At 37.4% G+C, this 19,261-nt stretch overlaps 1 protein-coding gene across 13 annotated transcripts in view; it reads left to right on the forward strand.

Annotated features, from left to right (window-relative positions):
* BBX (BBX high mobility group box domain containing) overlaps window positions 1-19,261 on the forward strand; it is a 270,128-nt gene that overhangs the window by 201,634 nt on the left and 49,233 nt on the right. For 10 of the 13 annotated variants that reach the window (XM_025478388.3, XM_025478404.3, XM_049105525.1 and 7 more), the window contains 3 exons: window positions 3,319-3,399; window positions 6,661-6,735; window positions 14,867-14,947. In XM_025478388.3, the coding sequence (XP_025334173.1) occupies window positions 3,319-3,399; window positions 6,661-6,735; window positions 14,867-14,947 (237 nt within the window). The remainder of the gene's footprint in view (window positions 1-3,318; window positions 3,400-6,660; window positions 6,736-14,866; window positions 14,948-19,261) is intronic. The other 3 variants (XM_025478424.3, XM_035710065.2, XM_049105523.1) reach the window with 1 other exon arrangement.

A 19,261-nucleotide genomic window follows, 5' to 3' on the forward strand; every position in this document is an offset into this window, starting at 1 on the left:
ATTCTGCTATGGACTAGAGATGCAGGTAACCACATGGCTCAGTAGGAACCCAGTTCTCCTGGCTCCTAATTTTGTGCTGTTTCCCTTACAGTCCACTGAAAATATATGCTAAATCCACAGTACTTTAAAGTTAAGAGTAATTCGATTTTTGAGAGACATCTTACAGAGTAATATGCATAGCTTTCCTGATTCTGTTACTTCTACTTTAACATTGGTTAGTCTTTGTTGTGTAATTCCTTGTCAATTCATTGAGAGTTTTTGTATCCATACATACACAGAATCAAGTCCGTCAACAGATACTCATTGTACATCTACTATGTTTTAGGTGCGTGGTGAGCACAAACATGCATATACGGAGTTCTTTGATTTCACAGTCCAAAAAACATAACATGCGGAGGATTACAGTTGCCTTGAATAATTACTTATATTTCAATTCACTATTCAAAAAGAAAGTTGTATTTATGACCATCCATTATAATGATTTGCAGAGGGTCTCACTTAACTTTTAAAACTTTGTGATGTGTAGTGATGGCCAAATAATCTATAAACAGCACTTGAAGAAAAGTTGACTTCTTACCATTCATATGAACTCCTAGGGTAACTCATCGCCTTATAAATGGTAACTTTCTCATATATCATAAAATACCTATCATGAAATACCATATTCATGAAGAATATATAGACTTCATGCAGTATAGCTACCCCAAATATACTTGATTCCAGCTATCTTGTATAGATTATGTCACATGTATAACCTGTGTTACTGAATTTTAAGACATTTTATAAAAATTAATTTAATCCTAGGCCTGATTTTGAATAAAATTTTGATTATTTACCAAGATATCTAGGAGCTAAACATAAAGATTTTCTTTGTAAACCAAGAACAGTATTGATTTTTCTTCATCATTCTTAAATAAAGCTATATTTTGTTCAAGTATTCCTTCAATGAAGGACTTCTTTGTGGCTAGTAATTTCAGAATTCATTGGCCTTCTCTTTAGTGCATTTTGTGTCTCCTTGGCTTCAAATTCTTGGGAAGCAAATAAAAACACCATTGGTCCATTTGACATACAGTCAGGTGACAGACAGATTGTCACTGGAAGAAGGTGGCCATTACTCTTTCAAATACAAAGGTGACAATTAAGATTTCAAATGCTGGTTCCTGCCCATTGACCCATGACAGTGTTAGAGAAACACATCTTCACTATCTAACAAAGGGGTTCAGTGAGAAGCTCCGTTTTTAGGAACAAAATCTGGGTGACTGTCAGCTGTTTCCATAGGCTTCAAACACCTAACATAATCATATGCAACTATTAAAATTACATTGGAAAAGTTTTAATAACACAGGAAAAATCATGTATTGTTTTAAAAAAAACATTCTTTAACTATGGTGCAGTGTCTCATTTTTGATGAAAAATTATCTTACACGACTGGGAGAATATATATATATGTATGTATGTATGTATGTATTAGCAGTGCTTATCTCTTGCAGATAGCATCATAGATGACTTTCTTCTGTATTTTGGTTTTTATATTTTTTCCAGATTTGCAACAGTGAACTTGGACTATTTTATTGTCAGAAACATGTTATTTAAAACTATTTTTAGAGGGATCCCTGGGTGGCGCAGTGGTTTGGCACCTGCCTTTGGTCCAGGGCGCGATCCTGGAGATCCGGGATCGAATCCCACGTCGGGCTCCCGGTGCATGGAGCCGGCTTCTCCCTCTGCCTGTGTCTCTGCCTCTCTCTCTCTCTCTCTCTCTGTGACTATCATAAATAAATAAAAAATAAAAAAAAATAAAACTATTTTTAGAGACACCTGGGTGGCTCAATGGTTGAGTGTCTGCTTTCAACCCAGGGCGTGACCCTGGGGTCCTGGGATCGAGTCCTGCATCAGGCTCCCTCTGCAGGGAGCCTGCTCCTCCCTTTTCCTGCTTCTCCCTCTGCCTGTATCCATGCCTCTCTCTCTCTATGTCTCTCATGAATAAATAAGTAAAATCTTTAAAAAAAAAAAAAAAGGGCAGAACTATTTTTAACTTGTTTTTCCTCTATAGTAAAAGATAACTTTTTCCTTCAGACTTTCTAACCTTGTCATTTAGAAAAGGGGGAGAGGATTTAGAAGACATGTCAACTTTATTTTAGTTTATTTAAAAAATGCTCGTTGACATTGTGAGCAGGCAGTGTTGAGCCCTTTTTATTAAACAGAGCTACTGGAAGAAGACAGACAAGAAACAAATGTTTATGTCTAGTGGTGATAAATAAGAATAAGGGGATTATTGGATGTTAGTTAGGGAGGGGAGGTGTCATTTAAGTTCCTTCATCTGTAGAAGGGTCAGATCAGAGGAATAACAATATCCTCTCAATATTCTGTGACTCTCACAACTTTTGAATTATAGTTGGCTTCCTAAGTGATTATGTCACCCAAATGCAGATAGAGGTCAGTTTTAGCAATGAGATAAGAAAAGGAAGTGTGTGTCCTGACAACAGTACTTGATTAATTAATAGCAAGAATTTCTTTTAATCCAGTGGTATTTCTATAACTGTTGTTAATAATGAAGATCTCAAAGGAAGAGTGTAGAGCACTAAATGTTTACCAACATAGTGAATAGTGCAAAAGAAAACATGTTATAAAAGAAATTATTCTTAGGTAAATACTAACTTTTCTATGATTAGGATTTGTGTATAAACACATGAATACCTAGAAAACAAGAATTTGAATTTAGTTTTGTTTTCCCAAAGGTTTATATTATCAGATCCCATTTGTGTTTTCATGTAGTTGGATAATATAAAATACTGGGGAAATAGAAATGAAAGAAGTAGCTAAATTTTGCAAGTGGTAGAAAGCCAAAAGATCAGATGGCCATCATTGTAGAAATTTCTCTTCAATTGATCTTAACTTTTGTAAAATGCATTGTTTTGTCCATCTCCTGCTTTTTATTCAATAATTTAACTGTTGGATGACACTTTGTGTAACTTTGTGAACTATAACTACTCTTTTGTCATAGTTTGCCTCAAGTAAGGAAATGAAAACTGTTCTCTCCTCAGATAGGAATGTTTGAGGGACACCTGGGTAGCTCAGTGGTTGAGCATCTGCCTTTGGCCCAGGTTGTGATCCCAGAGTCCTGGGATCAAGTCCTGCATCAGGCTTCCTGCAGGGAGCCTGCTTCTCCCTTTGCCTATGTCTCTGCCTTTTTCTTGTGTCTCTCATCAATAAATAAAACTTAAAAAAGAAAAAAGAAAAAGGAATGTTTGAGGTGGCATTTGTCATCTCTTGTCTTCCAGAAACTATCCGTGTGCCTCATACCATCTTTCTTCATTTCAGATATCCTCTGGCACTTGTAGGCAGGATGTTTCGGAATCTCCTGAATTACGTCAGAAGTCCCCATTATTTCAGTTTGCTGAGGTAATATATTACAATTTATATTTAATGAGATTGTAATGTGAGTTTAAATTTAGGCTGATGGCAGTAACTTAAAGCAATGAAGAATTCTCCTTAGCTCACTTAACCATAAATGGGAAGATAGAATCAAATTTTGGAAAAGGTATTTTGGAACTCCACAGTCTCTTAATTAAAGAATAACTATATTTATAGAAGCCTGTTATTAAGTCATAGTAAATATTGTTACATTTAAACTGCATCACTAATTTTTGTTCACGGGTAGTAAAGTTAGGAATACAATTGAATTACTGTTAGAACTTAGTCATTTATTAGCTGTTAATTTATCAGGCGTTAAATCAGAAGATGGAATCAACTCATGGGTATTGGCTATACATTGCATTCCTTTTTTTTTTTTTTTTTTTTTTAAATTTTTATTTATTTATGATAGTCACACAGAGAGAGAGAGAGAGGCAGAGAGGCAGAGACACAGGCAGAGAGAGAAGCAGGCTCCATGCACCGGGAGCCTGATGTGGGATTCGATCCCGGGTCTCCAGGATCATGCCCTGGGCCAAAGGCAGGCGCTAAACCGCTGCGCCACCCAGGGATCCCCCTTTTTTTTTAATACACTTTGCTCTTAATTGAATATTAGTGTGCATTTGGCATTTTTCAAAGTCTTCTATTTTGTGTCAAACCTGCTTGACTCGATATGTTTCTAACATTGCTTCAGAGATGATGTAGGAAAGCATGTTATCCTTAACATCAAGTCCATAAGGTTAAGACTGCTTCTCAAGATATCTTCATTTACCCTAGAACTCAATATGGAGCCATCATTGATTAATTTTTTTTAAAACCGTAACCCAGGCGGTCATGTCTTGATCATTTTAATTCTTTTACTAGTCCTTCTTTTGCACTGTCATCCTTCCTAAATTTGCCATTGTGTTAGGCTTTGTACAAAGAGAGCATATTTTTATTTTCAGATTTTTTTTTTCCTCTCTAGTAGCCTTTCTTGTTGGTCTCAGCAGTTCATTGGCAAAACTACTCTTCACAAATGCAGAGGCCATTCCTTTTAAGACATTGTTTATAATGTGTAAATGCTTTGCTGATATCATGAGAACGTCATAATACATATTTGCTCACATATTCTTTATCTATCACTTTCCTTTCTGCCTGTGTGAGATATGCTTGTGAATACAATTGTTTTGTATATTGTTTCCTTAAGAATTTAATGTCACAGAGGATTTACTCTGCACTCAAATTTTGAACAGTGGTTACAGATACAGAGGTATTAAATAATGTTGGTCCCAACTTTGAAAGCAGATATGCTCAACCAGTGATCCTTGAACCTCTAAAGATCTAATGAAAACCCTAAAATTCCATGTGAAATTTTGGGTGTATTGGCATATGTACATTTATGTGGGTTCTATAGCACACCTAAGATTCCAAAGAGATATCCCCTAACTGTGCTTTTATATAAATGATCCCCATCCCTAATCTGATATTTCATCAGGAGATCCCTATTCATGTGATTAACTGAGTATCTGTTTAACCCAATATTAATTTATAAGTAAATCTTTTTGTTTAGAAACTTGTGAATTTAAAAAAAAAATCTAGATGGTTGATGCCAGTGGTTCTCTTCATTCATTGTCTTATTTAATCCTCAAAGGAAAATATAGGATAGGCAATTCCCCTTACATAAACTGGTTATTTTCTTTAACTTTTAGAGAGGAGTCATAGGAATAAAAAATGCTATCTGAAGTAAAACCCACCTCGTTCCTCAGGAAAATTCTTGTGGATTCATATTTGCAATATGTCACACTTATACATGCTGCTCCTTTGAAATAATAGGTTTCATGGTCTGACCAAGAAGAATATAATTTTACCTTCAAATGTCTTTAAAACACATGGTTAAATTTTATTCATTCACAATGGTCTGTTTATATCTAGCTTGTTAAATAGGATCTGTATCTTTTTTTTCCTTTTACTGATATTTATTCTAAAGATGCTTATATGTCTAATTATAGTGGCATTAAAGTTTTCTTAATGGTTTCAGCAGTGAATAAAGTCAATAATTCCATCAGTCTCTTTACTAATTCTTTCTCATCCCTAAACATTACTTTGATACTGTATCACTGACTGCCTCCATGGTTTTTCTAACCAGCTTAATTTAATTAAGGTGAAAAAAATGACTCCTCTGATTGAAGAGTTATGATTAAGGTGCATCTGTTGCTTAGTAAGTACCCTTTGATGGAGTTGGTGAGCATAGTTAATTGAAGAAAAATACTTTTATGGGACTGGGAATGGGCTGAATTCGTAATGCCCAGGCTTTGCTCTTGTGGCTCGCTTTTCCACTATTTTGTAGCTGGATAGAAGTCTTTTTCGCTTCAGAACCAAAATTAATAACTGACCTTGTTCTCAAAAGATCTTTGAAAAGTACTTCCATGGGGCCATCAGAGCAAACTTTTAATGAGGCTGCCATAATGGCCAAGGGGAAATGAAAACCCTAGTTGAACCAACTGTGGTATGGTGGAGAACCCTCTATCCACTGTCAGATACCTGAAGAATGATAGTGAGAGAGAGAGAGAGAGAGAAAGAGAGAGAGAATGCATGCATGGTGTTACAAAAGAAATGCTATTTTTATGCAGTGAATAATTTATTGAGTTCTGGTGCTACGCCAGGCAGTGTATTCTGTAGCTTTTCTTTTCACCATAATCCTGTAAAATGGAGATTATTCTCTTCATCATTATCATCAATTTATAGTTGGGAAAAATAGGCCTCAGAAAGATTAGCTGAGCTGCCCAAGGTCAGGTAGCTAGTGAGTAGTAAGCTAAGATTCAGTCCCAGATACCCTGAGCCATATCCATATGCTTCTCCAGCACTGTTTCCCAGCTGCCTGGAAGCAGAGAACAGCTTGTAGGGAGTGGTGTAGGAAAGAGAGAGTAGCTCACTTTTCTTGCAGCTTCCAGCTTTTAATAATATTTTAAAAAATATATCGAAATAAAGCAGTTCATCTCAAGTCTCCTCAGTGGCTGTTTGCAGCATACCTGATACCCTAGAAGAGACATGGCAAATGAGCCAAACTTGGTGTTTTGTTCTTCCAGTCATCTGTTTTTAGAAGAATGGCCTTTGTCTTCCCTAATCATTTACACTGTTCTTCTAAAAGGCATTAAGGGTGATGATTCATGTCGTAATTTTTATCATTGTCTACAGTGGAAATATTTGGCGGAATCTGTTAGTCTGATATGGGAAAACGTCCTTGTGCATTAAAAATTACTTGTTTCCTTTCAGATATCTTCAAGTACATCCCACCCTGAGACTCCTTCAAAACAGTGTCAAGCATCAGCCTTGTTTCAGTTTGCAGAGGTATTCTTTTTTTTTTTTTTAATGATTATTGGGCTCAGAAACTTACTGAGCTCAGGAAATATCAGAATAGAGTTTTAATAACATACAGTGAACTTTAGGCATGCCTCTTGCCATTACGAAAATAATGCGCATAAGGGAATAGTTAATGCTTTTTGCTGCCTTTGCTATAATCATAGTCAGATCGGCCCCATATTTTGTATTCATTTTATAAGCATTCATTAAGGAGTTCATTTAGAATAGGCACTTTCCAGTAATTCATTTGTTTCATTTTACCTTGTTTTTAATTTATTTTAGAAGCTTTGAAAAAACTGCTGTCCACATGAAGGCCATAGGATTCCAATTTATTAAATGTTTCCAATAGTGAAATTAGATGCTGTGATTTATGAATAACTCAAAGTGGCTGCAGTGAATACAACCTGTTAAATCATCAGTACTTAGCTTTCAATGTGATGTAGCTTTCGCCAGCATTTTTATTAGTGTTTAATCCCAGGCTTAGATCAGGTCAATTCTTGCAGGATCTCAGATTTCTTTGGTTTGTCAGCCAGAGAGAGAGCACACACTAGAGAGTGCTTACTTAGTTGGTGCAAAGACGCACATTTGATATGCTTGATTTTTGCCACAAAATCCCTGGCCTAAGCCATATGCTGCTCATTTCTAATGAGCACTGTATGACAAATAATGAAATGTATACGGGTCATGAATATAAAGTTGGTGTCTGCTTTAAGTCTTTCCCCTTCTTCCTTTTTCAGTAATTCCAACCAAAAATACATATTATAAACTAAGCAGTTTTTTAAAGGGTTGAGAGAAAATGACAGGCAGGACTATTCTGTTTAATATTGATGTATTGAATCATTTTGATTCATTTGAATAAAGAGTGCTGCATAAATGAAATGTAAAATGATATCCTTTTGGCAGGAGAAAACCCAGCATCTTACTTTGGAAATGAGGAAAAATTACTTTCAGGTTTTACATTAAAAAAAGAAATACTGCTGCTTCTCAGGACACTTGTGTCAACCACTGTGACTTTATACCACCAATTGCCCTGCTTATCTTTTAGGGTTCTCTGCTACAGGGTTTGCTTTAGTTGCTGAGGGCTATTCTATAAAACTGGTAACAAAACTACCACCATTTATGAAGAACAATTTGCTTGATGAATCTGAATAAATTAAGATTTTATTATAATTTGTCATTATGATAAGCAGACTGTTCTTTCCAGTCTGGGGAATTGTTTTAATACTTCCTTGCTTTCTTCCAGTTGGTGACTTTCATTTATTTGATACTAGCAATTTTTTTAAGAGTAAAAGAAGAATTTTGGTATGTTGACTAAGTTGGTTTTTAATCTTGATACCTGAGCCAGCTGCATGAAACTTTTTAGAAATACTTTATTTTCCTCAAAACAATGTATTTGCCATATATTCTGTTTGATTAAATTCTCCACTCTGTAGCAGGAATATTAGAAAGGTAGTGGCTCATCTTTAACACACCTGATCTATATTAACTACCAAGAGTATCCAGCTTCATTTCAAATGTCAGTATGGGATATCACAGCTGGTGTTTCCAATAGTTATCTCCATTCAGAGCGTGATTGTTATTTAAATGATATTATTACCATATTTATGAAGAGGTCCTGAAGCCTGGGCAGCTCTGAGGGACCAGTTTGATGATGTAACAGTGGCTGTCCTGTGATTCTAGAGAATGAGATCTGAGCCTCTCTTAAACAGATTAATGCTTCCTTGCTGCTCAGTATGCTCACTCCTTAAAGTATGAGAGGTTTTTTTTCTAGGAAAGAAAAGAACCTTTTCTCACTTGAGACTTGTGCAGGGTAATGTTTGCAGATTTCACTCCTCTGCTCGGTAGCACTGGTCTTCTGAGGGTTTTGGAGTTTTATCATGAGACATATATAGGATTTGAGAGAGCTTTAAAAAATTGATAATCTGAAAATTATTAGAGCTGTTTCAAGACCTCATAACAGAGGAAGGCATGTGTGGTGGAAAAACCAAAATAGAGTGTTTGCCTTAGAATCAAATGTAATTTCCACTATCAACTCAGTATATGGTTTCTCCTAGTTATATTTTGCATAGATTGATAATATGAGCCCTTTTCATTCCTAAGCAAATCAAATAATTACATACTTGGTTATTATGGTGTTTCTCCCCATTGGATAGGGGCCCCCAGATGTGGGACAATGATTTAGTAAAAGCTGGTGGCATGGGCGGTGACAAGAATTCACCTGAGGCAGAACAAAGGGGATAGAAGTTTAAGAAATAGATGGCAAGAGAGGCAGGGGGCAGGGGCTGTTTTTTTGGTTTGGGCTTTTTTTATTTTTATTTTTAAATTAAAAAAAAAATAAAATTTTAAAATTTAAATTCACTTAATTAACATATAATATTAGTTTCAGAGGTAGAGGTCAGTGTTAACCCAGTACTTGTTACATCACATGCCCTCCTTAATGCCCATCACCCAGTTACCCCATCTGCCCACCCACTTCCCTTCCAGCAACCCTCAGTTTGTTTCCTGTAGTTAAAAGAGTCTCATATGATTGTCTCTCTCTCTGGTTTCATCTTATTTTTTCTCTCTTCCTCTATGATCTTCTGTTTTGTTTCTTAAATTCCACATACGAGTGAGATCATATGATAATTATCTTTCTCTGTTTAACTTATTTCACTTAGCATAGTACCCTCTAGTTCCATCCACATCATTGCAAATGGCAAGATTTCATTTTTTTTCTGATGGCTGAGTAGTATTCTATTGTCTGTTTTGTTTTTTTTTAAAGAGGGAAGGTGAGGAGGTATGGGGACATACGGAATTCTCCCTATTTGAGGAGATTACAGGTACACTGTGCCTAGATGTAAGTAGCTCATTGGTCAGTTAGGGCCTATGGATATCTTGAGGTTGGGTACCCCCAAGGGCCAGTCTATATTCAGCCAAGTAGTTGCTGTGGGCCCTTTCTACAGTCCATCGCTTAAAGCCTGTTTGCCTAAAAGTGGCCTCTGCAGTTATTAATTATAACTGTTACATGTGATTATATAAGAGAAGTACACGATTCTCTAAGGATATATAACTTCTCTAGTCACTTGTCTTAGCTGGCCCAAGAGAGAACCCTAAGTTTCAATCTCTGCCATCTTAGGATCTGACCGTGTTGTCATTTGACTCTGGTTTACTCAAAGGCAAACAAGAGCTAACTGGATGAACTAATAAAATTACATACTGAAATCTGCTATGCACACATGTATTGCAATAGAAATAGAATAGGCTGTAATTACTAACTATAATCATATCCCTAAAGCTGTTATCATTATTCCATAGAACACCCATCACCTTTGAGAAAACACAAAGACTCTTGAAATTCTTGTTTTAATAAGTCTACAGCAGAGGTTCTCAAACTCGAAAATGCACTGGAGTCCCCTCAAAGGCTTGTTCAAACACAGATTGCTGGACCTCACTCCCAGGGTTTCTGATTTACTGAGCCTGGCACGGGGCCTGGGTATTTGCATTTCTAACAAAGTTTCCTATTAGGAAATCACAGTTTGAGGCCACTTTTCTGTAGTTTATAATTGTTACCGTGAATTATTAACTCGTCTTTGTTAAGGCACTTCCTAGTATCTCTGGGGCCTCATAGGGAAGGGATGAAGTGAAAAGGAGGATGAACACTAGTCTCAGCCAACTTATACTCCTCTCTTTTCAGAAGGATTTCAGTCCTATTAATGTATGCTTAGAGAAAAGTGAATGTTTCTGTGATTTAGGAGACAATTTACTATTTAAAAATGGTTAGCTTTATAATATTATTTTAAGGTCAGACATGCAAATTCTTAGGGACCATTCCTGCTAATTTGATTTACAAACATTCATAACTCTAGGGAAGAGATTAGCTAGATTTTCTCCTGGCAATGAGTCATTTATTGTGTAAAATAGCTATCCTAGAAATACCTGTTTTAAGAAATCATAAGCCCCGGGCATTTCTGTAAGTCGAAGTTGTTTTTTCTTTCATACCAAGCCCTGGTGCCCTGCCTTGCAAGCTAAGAAAGATGTTTCTTTTTCTTAACCAAGTCTGAGTTTCGAAGTTAACCAACTTGGAACTATTAAAAGTGAATAAAGAACATTTTGTTTGTAGATTCCCCATGAAAGTTTATGTTTAAAGGGAAAAAATATATCTGCTTTGCAAGATCTAGGAAGCAATATAGAGTGCATAGCCTGTCCCAGGCCCTTGTCCCTCCCATTTCTGTCTGTCTCCACTCCTTACTGATAATCACAATTCATCTAAATGCAACTTGGCCCATCTGAAGAGCCATCACTCTGTTTCCAGGCTCTGATCCATTACATTGGTCAGAATGAGTTTCCTCTCTGCATCTTTTGTTGTTTACAGGTAGAGTGACACACCCATCACATTTTAGATCTCATTTACTAAAGACTAATGACCACATGTAATGCCAGAAGGGAGCTATTGTCTTCTATTATTTAACAAGTCTGAAATCCATGACCGGTTCACATACTCTTTCTGTTGGCACGGCTAACTCTTACACCTAAAATAGATCTTTGCATTGAAACATTACATATTTTTGTTGAAGACAGAGAACTAATCTGGATGATTTGGAACAATAAATTTGGACATTAAAACTTCCCTTAGAAAGTATTTACTATGCCAATATAAATACAGCTATAATCTCACCAAATTTAAGGCATTGCCACAATTGGATATAAGCAATAGGTACAAATTTAAAGCATTCATTTTCATGATGAACTGTTCAATATATTGCAGAATATTACACTCGACAAAAGCTGTATACTCACACTGCAGCTAATCAGTGTGAAAGTATTATGTGTTTTATTAGACGCATTAATATTTCTTTTAAGGTAAGAAAGACCAATCATCCCATACTGTTCACTTTTTTTTTTTAATTTTTATTATTTGTTCAGTAATTATCAGTCATTTCCTCCCAGGCTGCATGTTTTATGATTCCCCTCATAATTACAAAAGACTTCCACTATTACCTAATTTGCTTTTGATCTTTACTACCTCCTTCCTTGATGTGGCTCCCCTACCTCAGGCGGCTATAAAATTATCACTTTAACATCCAGGGTGATCATTTTTCTTAGCATTTTTGTTGTACTTCACATCCTATTCCACCCACTCTGTTTATCGAACAGTACATACAAGGCAAAGGAGAGACTATGGTAGAGTTAACAGATTGGCAAGTGACATCCAATTTGAGGAAAATAAAAAACAAAGCCAAGAATGTACTATGCAGTATGGGCCACAAATGTTCCCTACCCGGAAGTGTAACGTAATGCACACATCCCTCCACCAGCTGACCAGACATTGAATATCACACTAACGGTATTGTTCTTACTTGAAAGGCTGTGTAAGTCTCTTAAATAGGAAAAAAAAAAAATGGGAACGAGCAGTGATATAATAAATTGGTATTGTACAAGCTCTAATGAAGCCATCAGGAGTGATCAGATTTATCAGAGAGAATGTACAAATAAAAAAGGAGAAGGTCCTAAGACAAAACCTTGAGGAGAAACATTTAAGGGCACGCCAAAGAAAAGAGAACAAGGAGTGGCGGGTGCGGTGGGTCGGAGGAAAACAAGGATCCTTTAGCCATGGAAGCCCATAGAAGAGTTTCTCAAAAAAAATGGTCAGCCACATCGAATGTTCCCAAGAAATCACCACAGTCCTTCCAGGAAAATTGCATTGGTAAGGCAATTCAGGAAATGTTGGGCTACTAAAACACATTGACCCTACCCCACACAAGCTCCTTTGGAAATCTTCCTTATACCTACAGATAGGTAAAACTCCTCCCCTGGGTGATGAGGGAACTAGTCTTACTAGACACAGGTGGTGGTTCCTTTTGAGCAGGTAAAGAACCATGCTCAAGCCTCAACTCAGACCTCTATGCATGAATTCAGGTGTCAGATGGTGCAGTCCCACATTCGTCACTGAGCCCCATAGTTGGCCATGCACAGGATGCGTAGTAATGAACAAACATACCTACTGTCAAGGAGCGTAAACCTACAGCAACAAAAGCGACAGCAGAGAGAACCAGTGGAAGAACCAGATCCACACCCCATGCACCCCATCGTGGCTTAGAGCAGCGCTACCAGTGATTCTTGAGAGTATCATGTGATTATATGACAGATTTAATATTCTACAGATTATGGAATGTCATAATTATCCTCCAACATTGCAATTTTTAATTCCATTCCAATTTCAGTATGTAAGTAATTTTTAGAACTCTACTAAAAGAGTTTATGTTTGTGTTACTAATGATAAATTCTTGTTAATAATTGCACCATTTATTGAGAGCTTAATATGAGCTCAGCACTGTGCCAGACTCTTCATTAACATAAAATCTAATCTTCACAGCAGTAATATGGGGCAGGTATTACTGTTTCTATTTTGAAGATGAGCTAAATGAGACACAAAATCTTGATTATTTCCTAAAGTCAACACAGCAAAAAGTAATGAAGGCATGTCTGTCTGACACAAAGGTCATGTTCGTTCTTTTTATACAACCTTGGTTTAAGACACTGACATCTGGGGACACCTGGGTGGCTTAGTGGTTGAGCATCCCACCTTTGGCTCAGGTCATGATCCCGAGGTCCTGGGATTGAGTCTGCCATCAGGCTCCCCACAAGGAACCTGCTTCTCCCTCTGCCTTCGTGTCTGCCTCTCTCTGTCTCTCCTGAATAAATAAATAGAATCTTAAAAAAAAAAAAAAGAAAAGAAAAAAGACATCTGTGCTCAGTACTTCATTCCCTAAAGTCATTGTTCATTTCTCTTGGTTTAATGATAAGGTAATTAAATTCAACTTCTAGAAAAAGTAGATATGGAACATATCAGAGAAAATTTAGCGAGAAGAAAATGTTCCAGACTTCAGGAAGATTGAGCCCCATTTAGTTAATTTTCTAAAGGAGAAGTGATTGGGATGAATAGCAAAGAACTGTTGAGAATGATGGCACCTATGATGAAAAAGTGCTTAAAAGTTCTGTAAGCTACACCCTTCTAAATGGCCCAGGTAGCTTATTAAATATTTGCTTCTACAAAGGCCTCTTATTCAGCAGGGATTCTAAGGAAAATCCTGTTAGCAGCAAGCACCCAGTCTCTCCTGGCGCTGCCAGCATCTCAGAATTCCCTGTGGGAGTTGGGGTCACCTGTAAGGATGCAGTCGCCAGACAGAGCTGCCTCCTAAACTGAGAGCTACCTGTCTTAAATTGAGAAAGAATTCAGAATCGCGAAGACAATGAAAAGCTTACACCATAGCTAGCTGCTCTAATGATGACAGACCTTCTCCAGGAAAAGAATACTTTGTAAAGATCCTTAAGAATGTGTGTCCTCAGCTTTTTTTACTGAGTGAGGCTAGAAATTGAAAATGAAGTTTTCACCTAAAAATGAAAAAGGACAATGGAGTTCATTGCTATCAGGGCCCAGCTGCTGTTTGACCACATTTGCAGAAGAGCGTGCAGTCAGTGTAATGCTGTATATGCCGATGTGCCTCAACATAGGCCTTAACTGTAAGGCTTATTTTAGATTTGTGGTCTCGATTGTCAATCTTTGTGTATGCTTTAGAGCATTCTCTCTAAGCCAGGGCCAGTGTTCTTTATAAAACCCTTAGCTTCTCCAGCTCCTGCCATATTACCCTAGTACATTTATATTGGATTCTCAAAAAAAGTATTTGTTGACTGACAGTGTTATGTTCCCTAAATATTTTAGAGATCCCAAATATATTCCTTTAAAAAAAATAATAAAACCCAACTTGCTGCTTTTAGTACATACAAAAGGACTCTAAATCTCTTGTGTTTGGCCAGCCCATGAATTGGTGTTTATATATAACTGGAAATGCATATCTTGTGTTAAGGTTGTGGAGTTAAATTCAAAGCTTGGAGTATACAAGATAATACTCTTGTCATTAAACCGCTATCCAAGCCACACCTGGTTTTTGTTACAATATTTGAGGTGGTTTACTAAAATCAGTTCCAAAAATTATCCCAAATATGACATATTTGAAGTTACTTAGTACTTAGGAGCAATGATGTTCTCAAAATTAAAGAAAGTTCCTGAGTGCATATAAATAGGAAGCAAAGATTCTGTTAACATAATTAATACTCTTTATCTGAATTGTTTTCCATATAGATTTCTTCAAACACTTCGCAGTTGGGTGGTGCTGAACCTGTGAAACGCTGTGGGAAGTCTGCACTCTTTCAACTGGCAGAGGCAAGTTTCTAACAATATGTAGAGATAAGATCTGAAGAGGTGGAAACCACAAAAAAGTTCACCATAACAGTTAAACTGTGCCATCTCACCCGTGATCAGAAAGTGTGTTGTTGTATCTAATTTTCAACCATGAGAGGGTTAGCCTTTAATTTAGGAAGAAAGGAGTTTTGCTACGAAAAGTCAGTAAGCCCTGGAAAAGGGCACTCAGGGAAATGGCAAAATCTTTTTTCACAGGTAGTATTGTAAAATAAGGTCAGTTTTTGTCTTAGATTGGTAAGCTAAGTCCAGCCTAAACCTAGAAGAACGCCCGGAGTCATTTTTCTCTTCTCGGGTTCTCTTATAGCATCTGTAAATTCCTAGAAGACACTACTTTTAAACCAGGTGGTTGATGGTTTAACTTGTTGGGTTTTTTGTTTTGGTTTTGGTTTTTGTATGTGTGTGTGAAGAACTCTAAATGTCTTAAAATCTAGTTTTGTAACACCTATCAGTTGTGCACTTGATATGACATGGGTATAAAATACTGCTGTTCCTTTGGCAAAGTAGAAAATGTACTTTCATATGAGAGCCCTTGCTTGGTGGGGGTGGGTTGGCGAGAAAGGTGCCAGAAGCAGTTGTTGCTAGGGTTGGCAGGGACCTTGGTTTTCTCTGCCTACCTGTGACTGCTCTGCCTTTCTTCTGTGAAAGAAATGTCTTTAGCACTAGGACACAATAATAGCAGTTTTCTCTTTGGGTGAGACAAATTAGGAGGCACAAAGTGGGTGACCAATATCTCTTATATTGAATTTTTTTCTTTTCTCTCATTTTTCTGGCTTCCTTCCAATGAGTTCCTTCTGAGATTTTTTGTGAGTGATAGGATTCTTTTTATAAAGCCTTTTGTAGTTTATTAAATTTAATGGGACAACCTATCATTTTCTAAATTTTATGGTAGCTTAATATCATAAATCTAGGAGTTTTAAATATGTTTAAATTAAGTTTTTTAAGTCTAGCCAGATCCACATTAGAAATAGAGAAATACACAGGCCTGAAATAGTAAAATATATAAACAGTGGAACAAATGAACCCTTTGTTGTCTGACATTAAGCTGACATGCTTCTTATAAGACAAAATCAGACCCAGATAGAGGGCTAAAAATGACTAGAAAACTTCCAAAGTCGATGTGCCTCAACATAGGCCTTAACTGTTATTTTAAAAAGAGAGCATCATTTTAAAAAGAGAATCATTTTAAAAAGAACTGAATGAGTCAGTGGCAAAGTACTACTTGAGATAGAACTGAAATGGTAAAGATCTGTCAACAAGTGTGCCTTGGGCAAACAAATCTTAGTAAACAGAGAAATAATGAGGTCATGAATTTAGTATTTTTAAGACCCCATACATTGTCAAGACAATGTATCTGAAAGAAGTGACTATTTTTCTTGAATAACACGAACGTATGGCTCTCTTCATTTCCCTGTTTGTGTGTGTGCACACACCTGCATATATGCATGCACACCTGCACACACATGTGCACGCTTATATATGTTCATAACAACACTAAATTGTAAAACAAGCTAACTCATATTAATATATCTTTATCGAACAGTTTTATATTAGAAATGTATGGACCTTTGAGGTACTTTGCTGTGGAGGGCGCTAGAGAGAGGATTTTTTTTTTTTTTTTCATTTTCTTTCTTTGGTATAACAGTTATATATATGTAAAAAAAGGATTCCCTATTAAATCAGAGCTCATTAAAAAGAACATTCTTCTAATTTGTAGGGATGCATCCCAAATATGAAACAGATGCTATGGTTTAACAGATGTTTGAATGCTGGTATCATAATTTTAAAGGGGTAAAATGACTGCAATAAGCCTATTCCAATTATAGCAAATCAGCTTATACTCAGACTTGGTTTCTTTTAACATCTGAGTAAAAATATATGCTTTTGATAAAACAGGGTTGCTAAAAAATAATTTACCAAGAAAATCTCACATTATTATTTGCACTACATGAATATGATGCCATAATGCTAATAGACTGTGTTTTAGAATAACATTCTAAATCCTTCCCAGTTTCTAATTAAACATAAATATGTGCACAATGGATTAATCAGCATCTCCAAATAATCACCAGTAGAAATATGCTTCCTCAATTTTTTTTTATTCCATGTGTATTTGATATTCATTTTTCTTGAACTGAACATAATATTTAATTATTTCGGGTGCCTCTTTAAACAAGTATAACAGGATATGGAGGAGGATTTTTCCTGTTGCTTGGAATTGGTGCTATTGTCTGAAATATGAAAGAACAGCTTTAAATTCACAAACATCAAAGGGAAATCCACCAGGAAGCCACCTTCAGTTTGGGCCAGATCCTTCTCTTGAGATTTATAAAGAGATGGTCTAATCCACCTACTATCCCATATACCACTTCGGGGTTTCTCCTTTTGTTGCCATCCTAACTCCCAATTCATCAGTGGGATAGGGGCTCTCAAAGATTATCCAGTCATCCGGAATATTTTGGCCTTTCTCCCTATCCCAAAGAGGAAAGGAAGGAAGTGCTTTCCACTCTTCATCCCTACCCCCTGTCAAGCAAAGTGAAGGCAGCTCTAAGATAACCTTTGTTAAAGATGGAGGGCTATCTGCAAGAGGTATCTATCTTCTCATTCTTTGGTGAAACAAGAAATGTTTTAGACATGGACTTAACTGCTGTGCCCTTCACCTGACTGACGAGGGAAGGAGAGAACTGGAGGACATTGGCTACATGGAGAGGTCTGGAATGGCCTGCTGTACTTTCCGGTTTGGCATTGTAAAGATGCATTAGTTTTCACAGGTGAAGTGCACAAATAAAAGCAGTTCAGTATCATCGGGCAAGAAGCCATGAGACAGTCATGGGGGGAGGGCTTGGCAGAGAGCAGGCCTGGGACAGTCTCTGACATCAGGAAGTATGCAACAGAGACAGCTTTGCTCAGGACACTGATGAGCTCCCATGAGTAAGAGTGATGTTTCCACCAGTACAGCTGTCCTAGTACTAAAATGCTACCATTGTTAGTAATAAAAACTGTGACCCAAACCCCCTTGCTGTGGCATCCCTGGGCTCTCCTGATCCTTTCAGCAACTAGAGGACACAGCAAGGGGCCTGCAAGACCCAGTTCCAGCCCCTGGACTGCATCCCTTCTGATCAGTTGGCACCCTTACGTCTTTAATATTTTGTATACCATCCCTGCCCTTGGCATCCCCTGACAAGGTCTGTTCAGCCTTACATAGAGTTAGCAGGAACAGATTGGAAAAAAAAAAAAAAAAAGACAGACCTAACCATGGGCAGGTGGTTTTGCCTCCACCATGTTTCTGCTGTCCTCTACCGCAGAAACTTCAGGCATTGTGAAGGGAAGGGCCAGCAACCAGCCCAGGAACGAACCCCTCGCCCTACCCCACCTCCCTTCCAGGGGCTGACACGGGAGGAGGGCTGAATAAGGAGACCTCCCAAAGATACAGGAGCTGTTGCTTGCATGAAATGTCTTGCTGGTGAAAAGCAAGAAACATTTTGGGCCTGCACTTACTGTTGTGCCCTACACCCACTTGGGCAGGCAGAAAGAAAATTGGAGGAAGTTGGCAGCAGACACAAAGAGACTTGGATTGGCCTGCACTCAGTCTTGGCATTGTAAGGACCCCTTCTATTTCCTGAGACCCTGTAGCCAGGAGATGCCCCGGGGAAGGCCCTGTTTCAGGCATTTGATTGGCATTTTAAACTGGGTGGATTTTTAATAGCTGAAAGTGACCTGAAAATTCTGGGATGTGTTCCAGGTATTTTTTAGGAATCTACTCCAGTTAGGAAGGGAATTGGCATAGTGCTGCTAGGTCAGGGAATTGAGAAGAAAATACAGTCCTTAATGTTTGGACCTCCATGAGGTTCGTAGTGTTCAGTTAATCAGTTGCTTAATCTGTGCAGGTACTATAATGCATTTCATTTTGAAATTAATTAGGTCAGGTCATACAAAGAATAGCAAACCATCCCCCTGGAGGTCATTGTATATTATAGTTGCTATATAGTTGGAGGACACACAGAGACATCCTTACCTGTGCGTTTTAGTAAAATTGTACACTTGAAGATCCCTGGTATCAAAATTGCTTAGTATGTATAATAAGATGCGCAGTTGATTCATTTATCCCAACAATAATTGTTGAGGACCTATTCCATGCCAGTAACAGTGAAGCTGCTGAAGTTAACCTGCATACGGATGTACAAATAATGTTTATTGTGATGCGATGAGCTGTGAACTTCTAAGATCAGGTGCACCTCCAGGTGCAGATTTGGTGTTTTAGAGCACCGCTAGAGACCG

This window comes from Canis lupus, chromosome 33, assembly GCF_003254725.2.
Source record: "Canis lupus dingo isolate Sandy chromosome 33, ASM325472v2, whole genome shotgun sequence".
Lineage (NCBI taxonomy): Eukaryota > Metazoa > Chordata > Mammalia > Carnivora > Canidae > Canis > Canis lupus.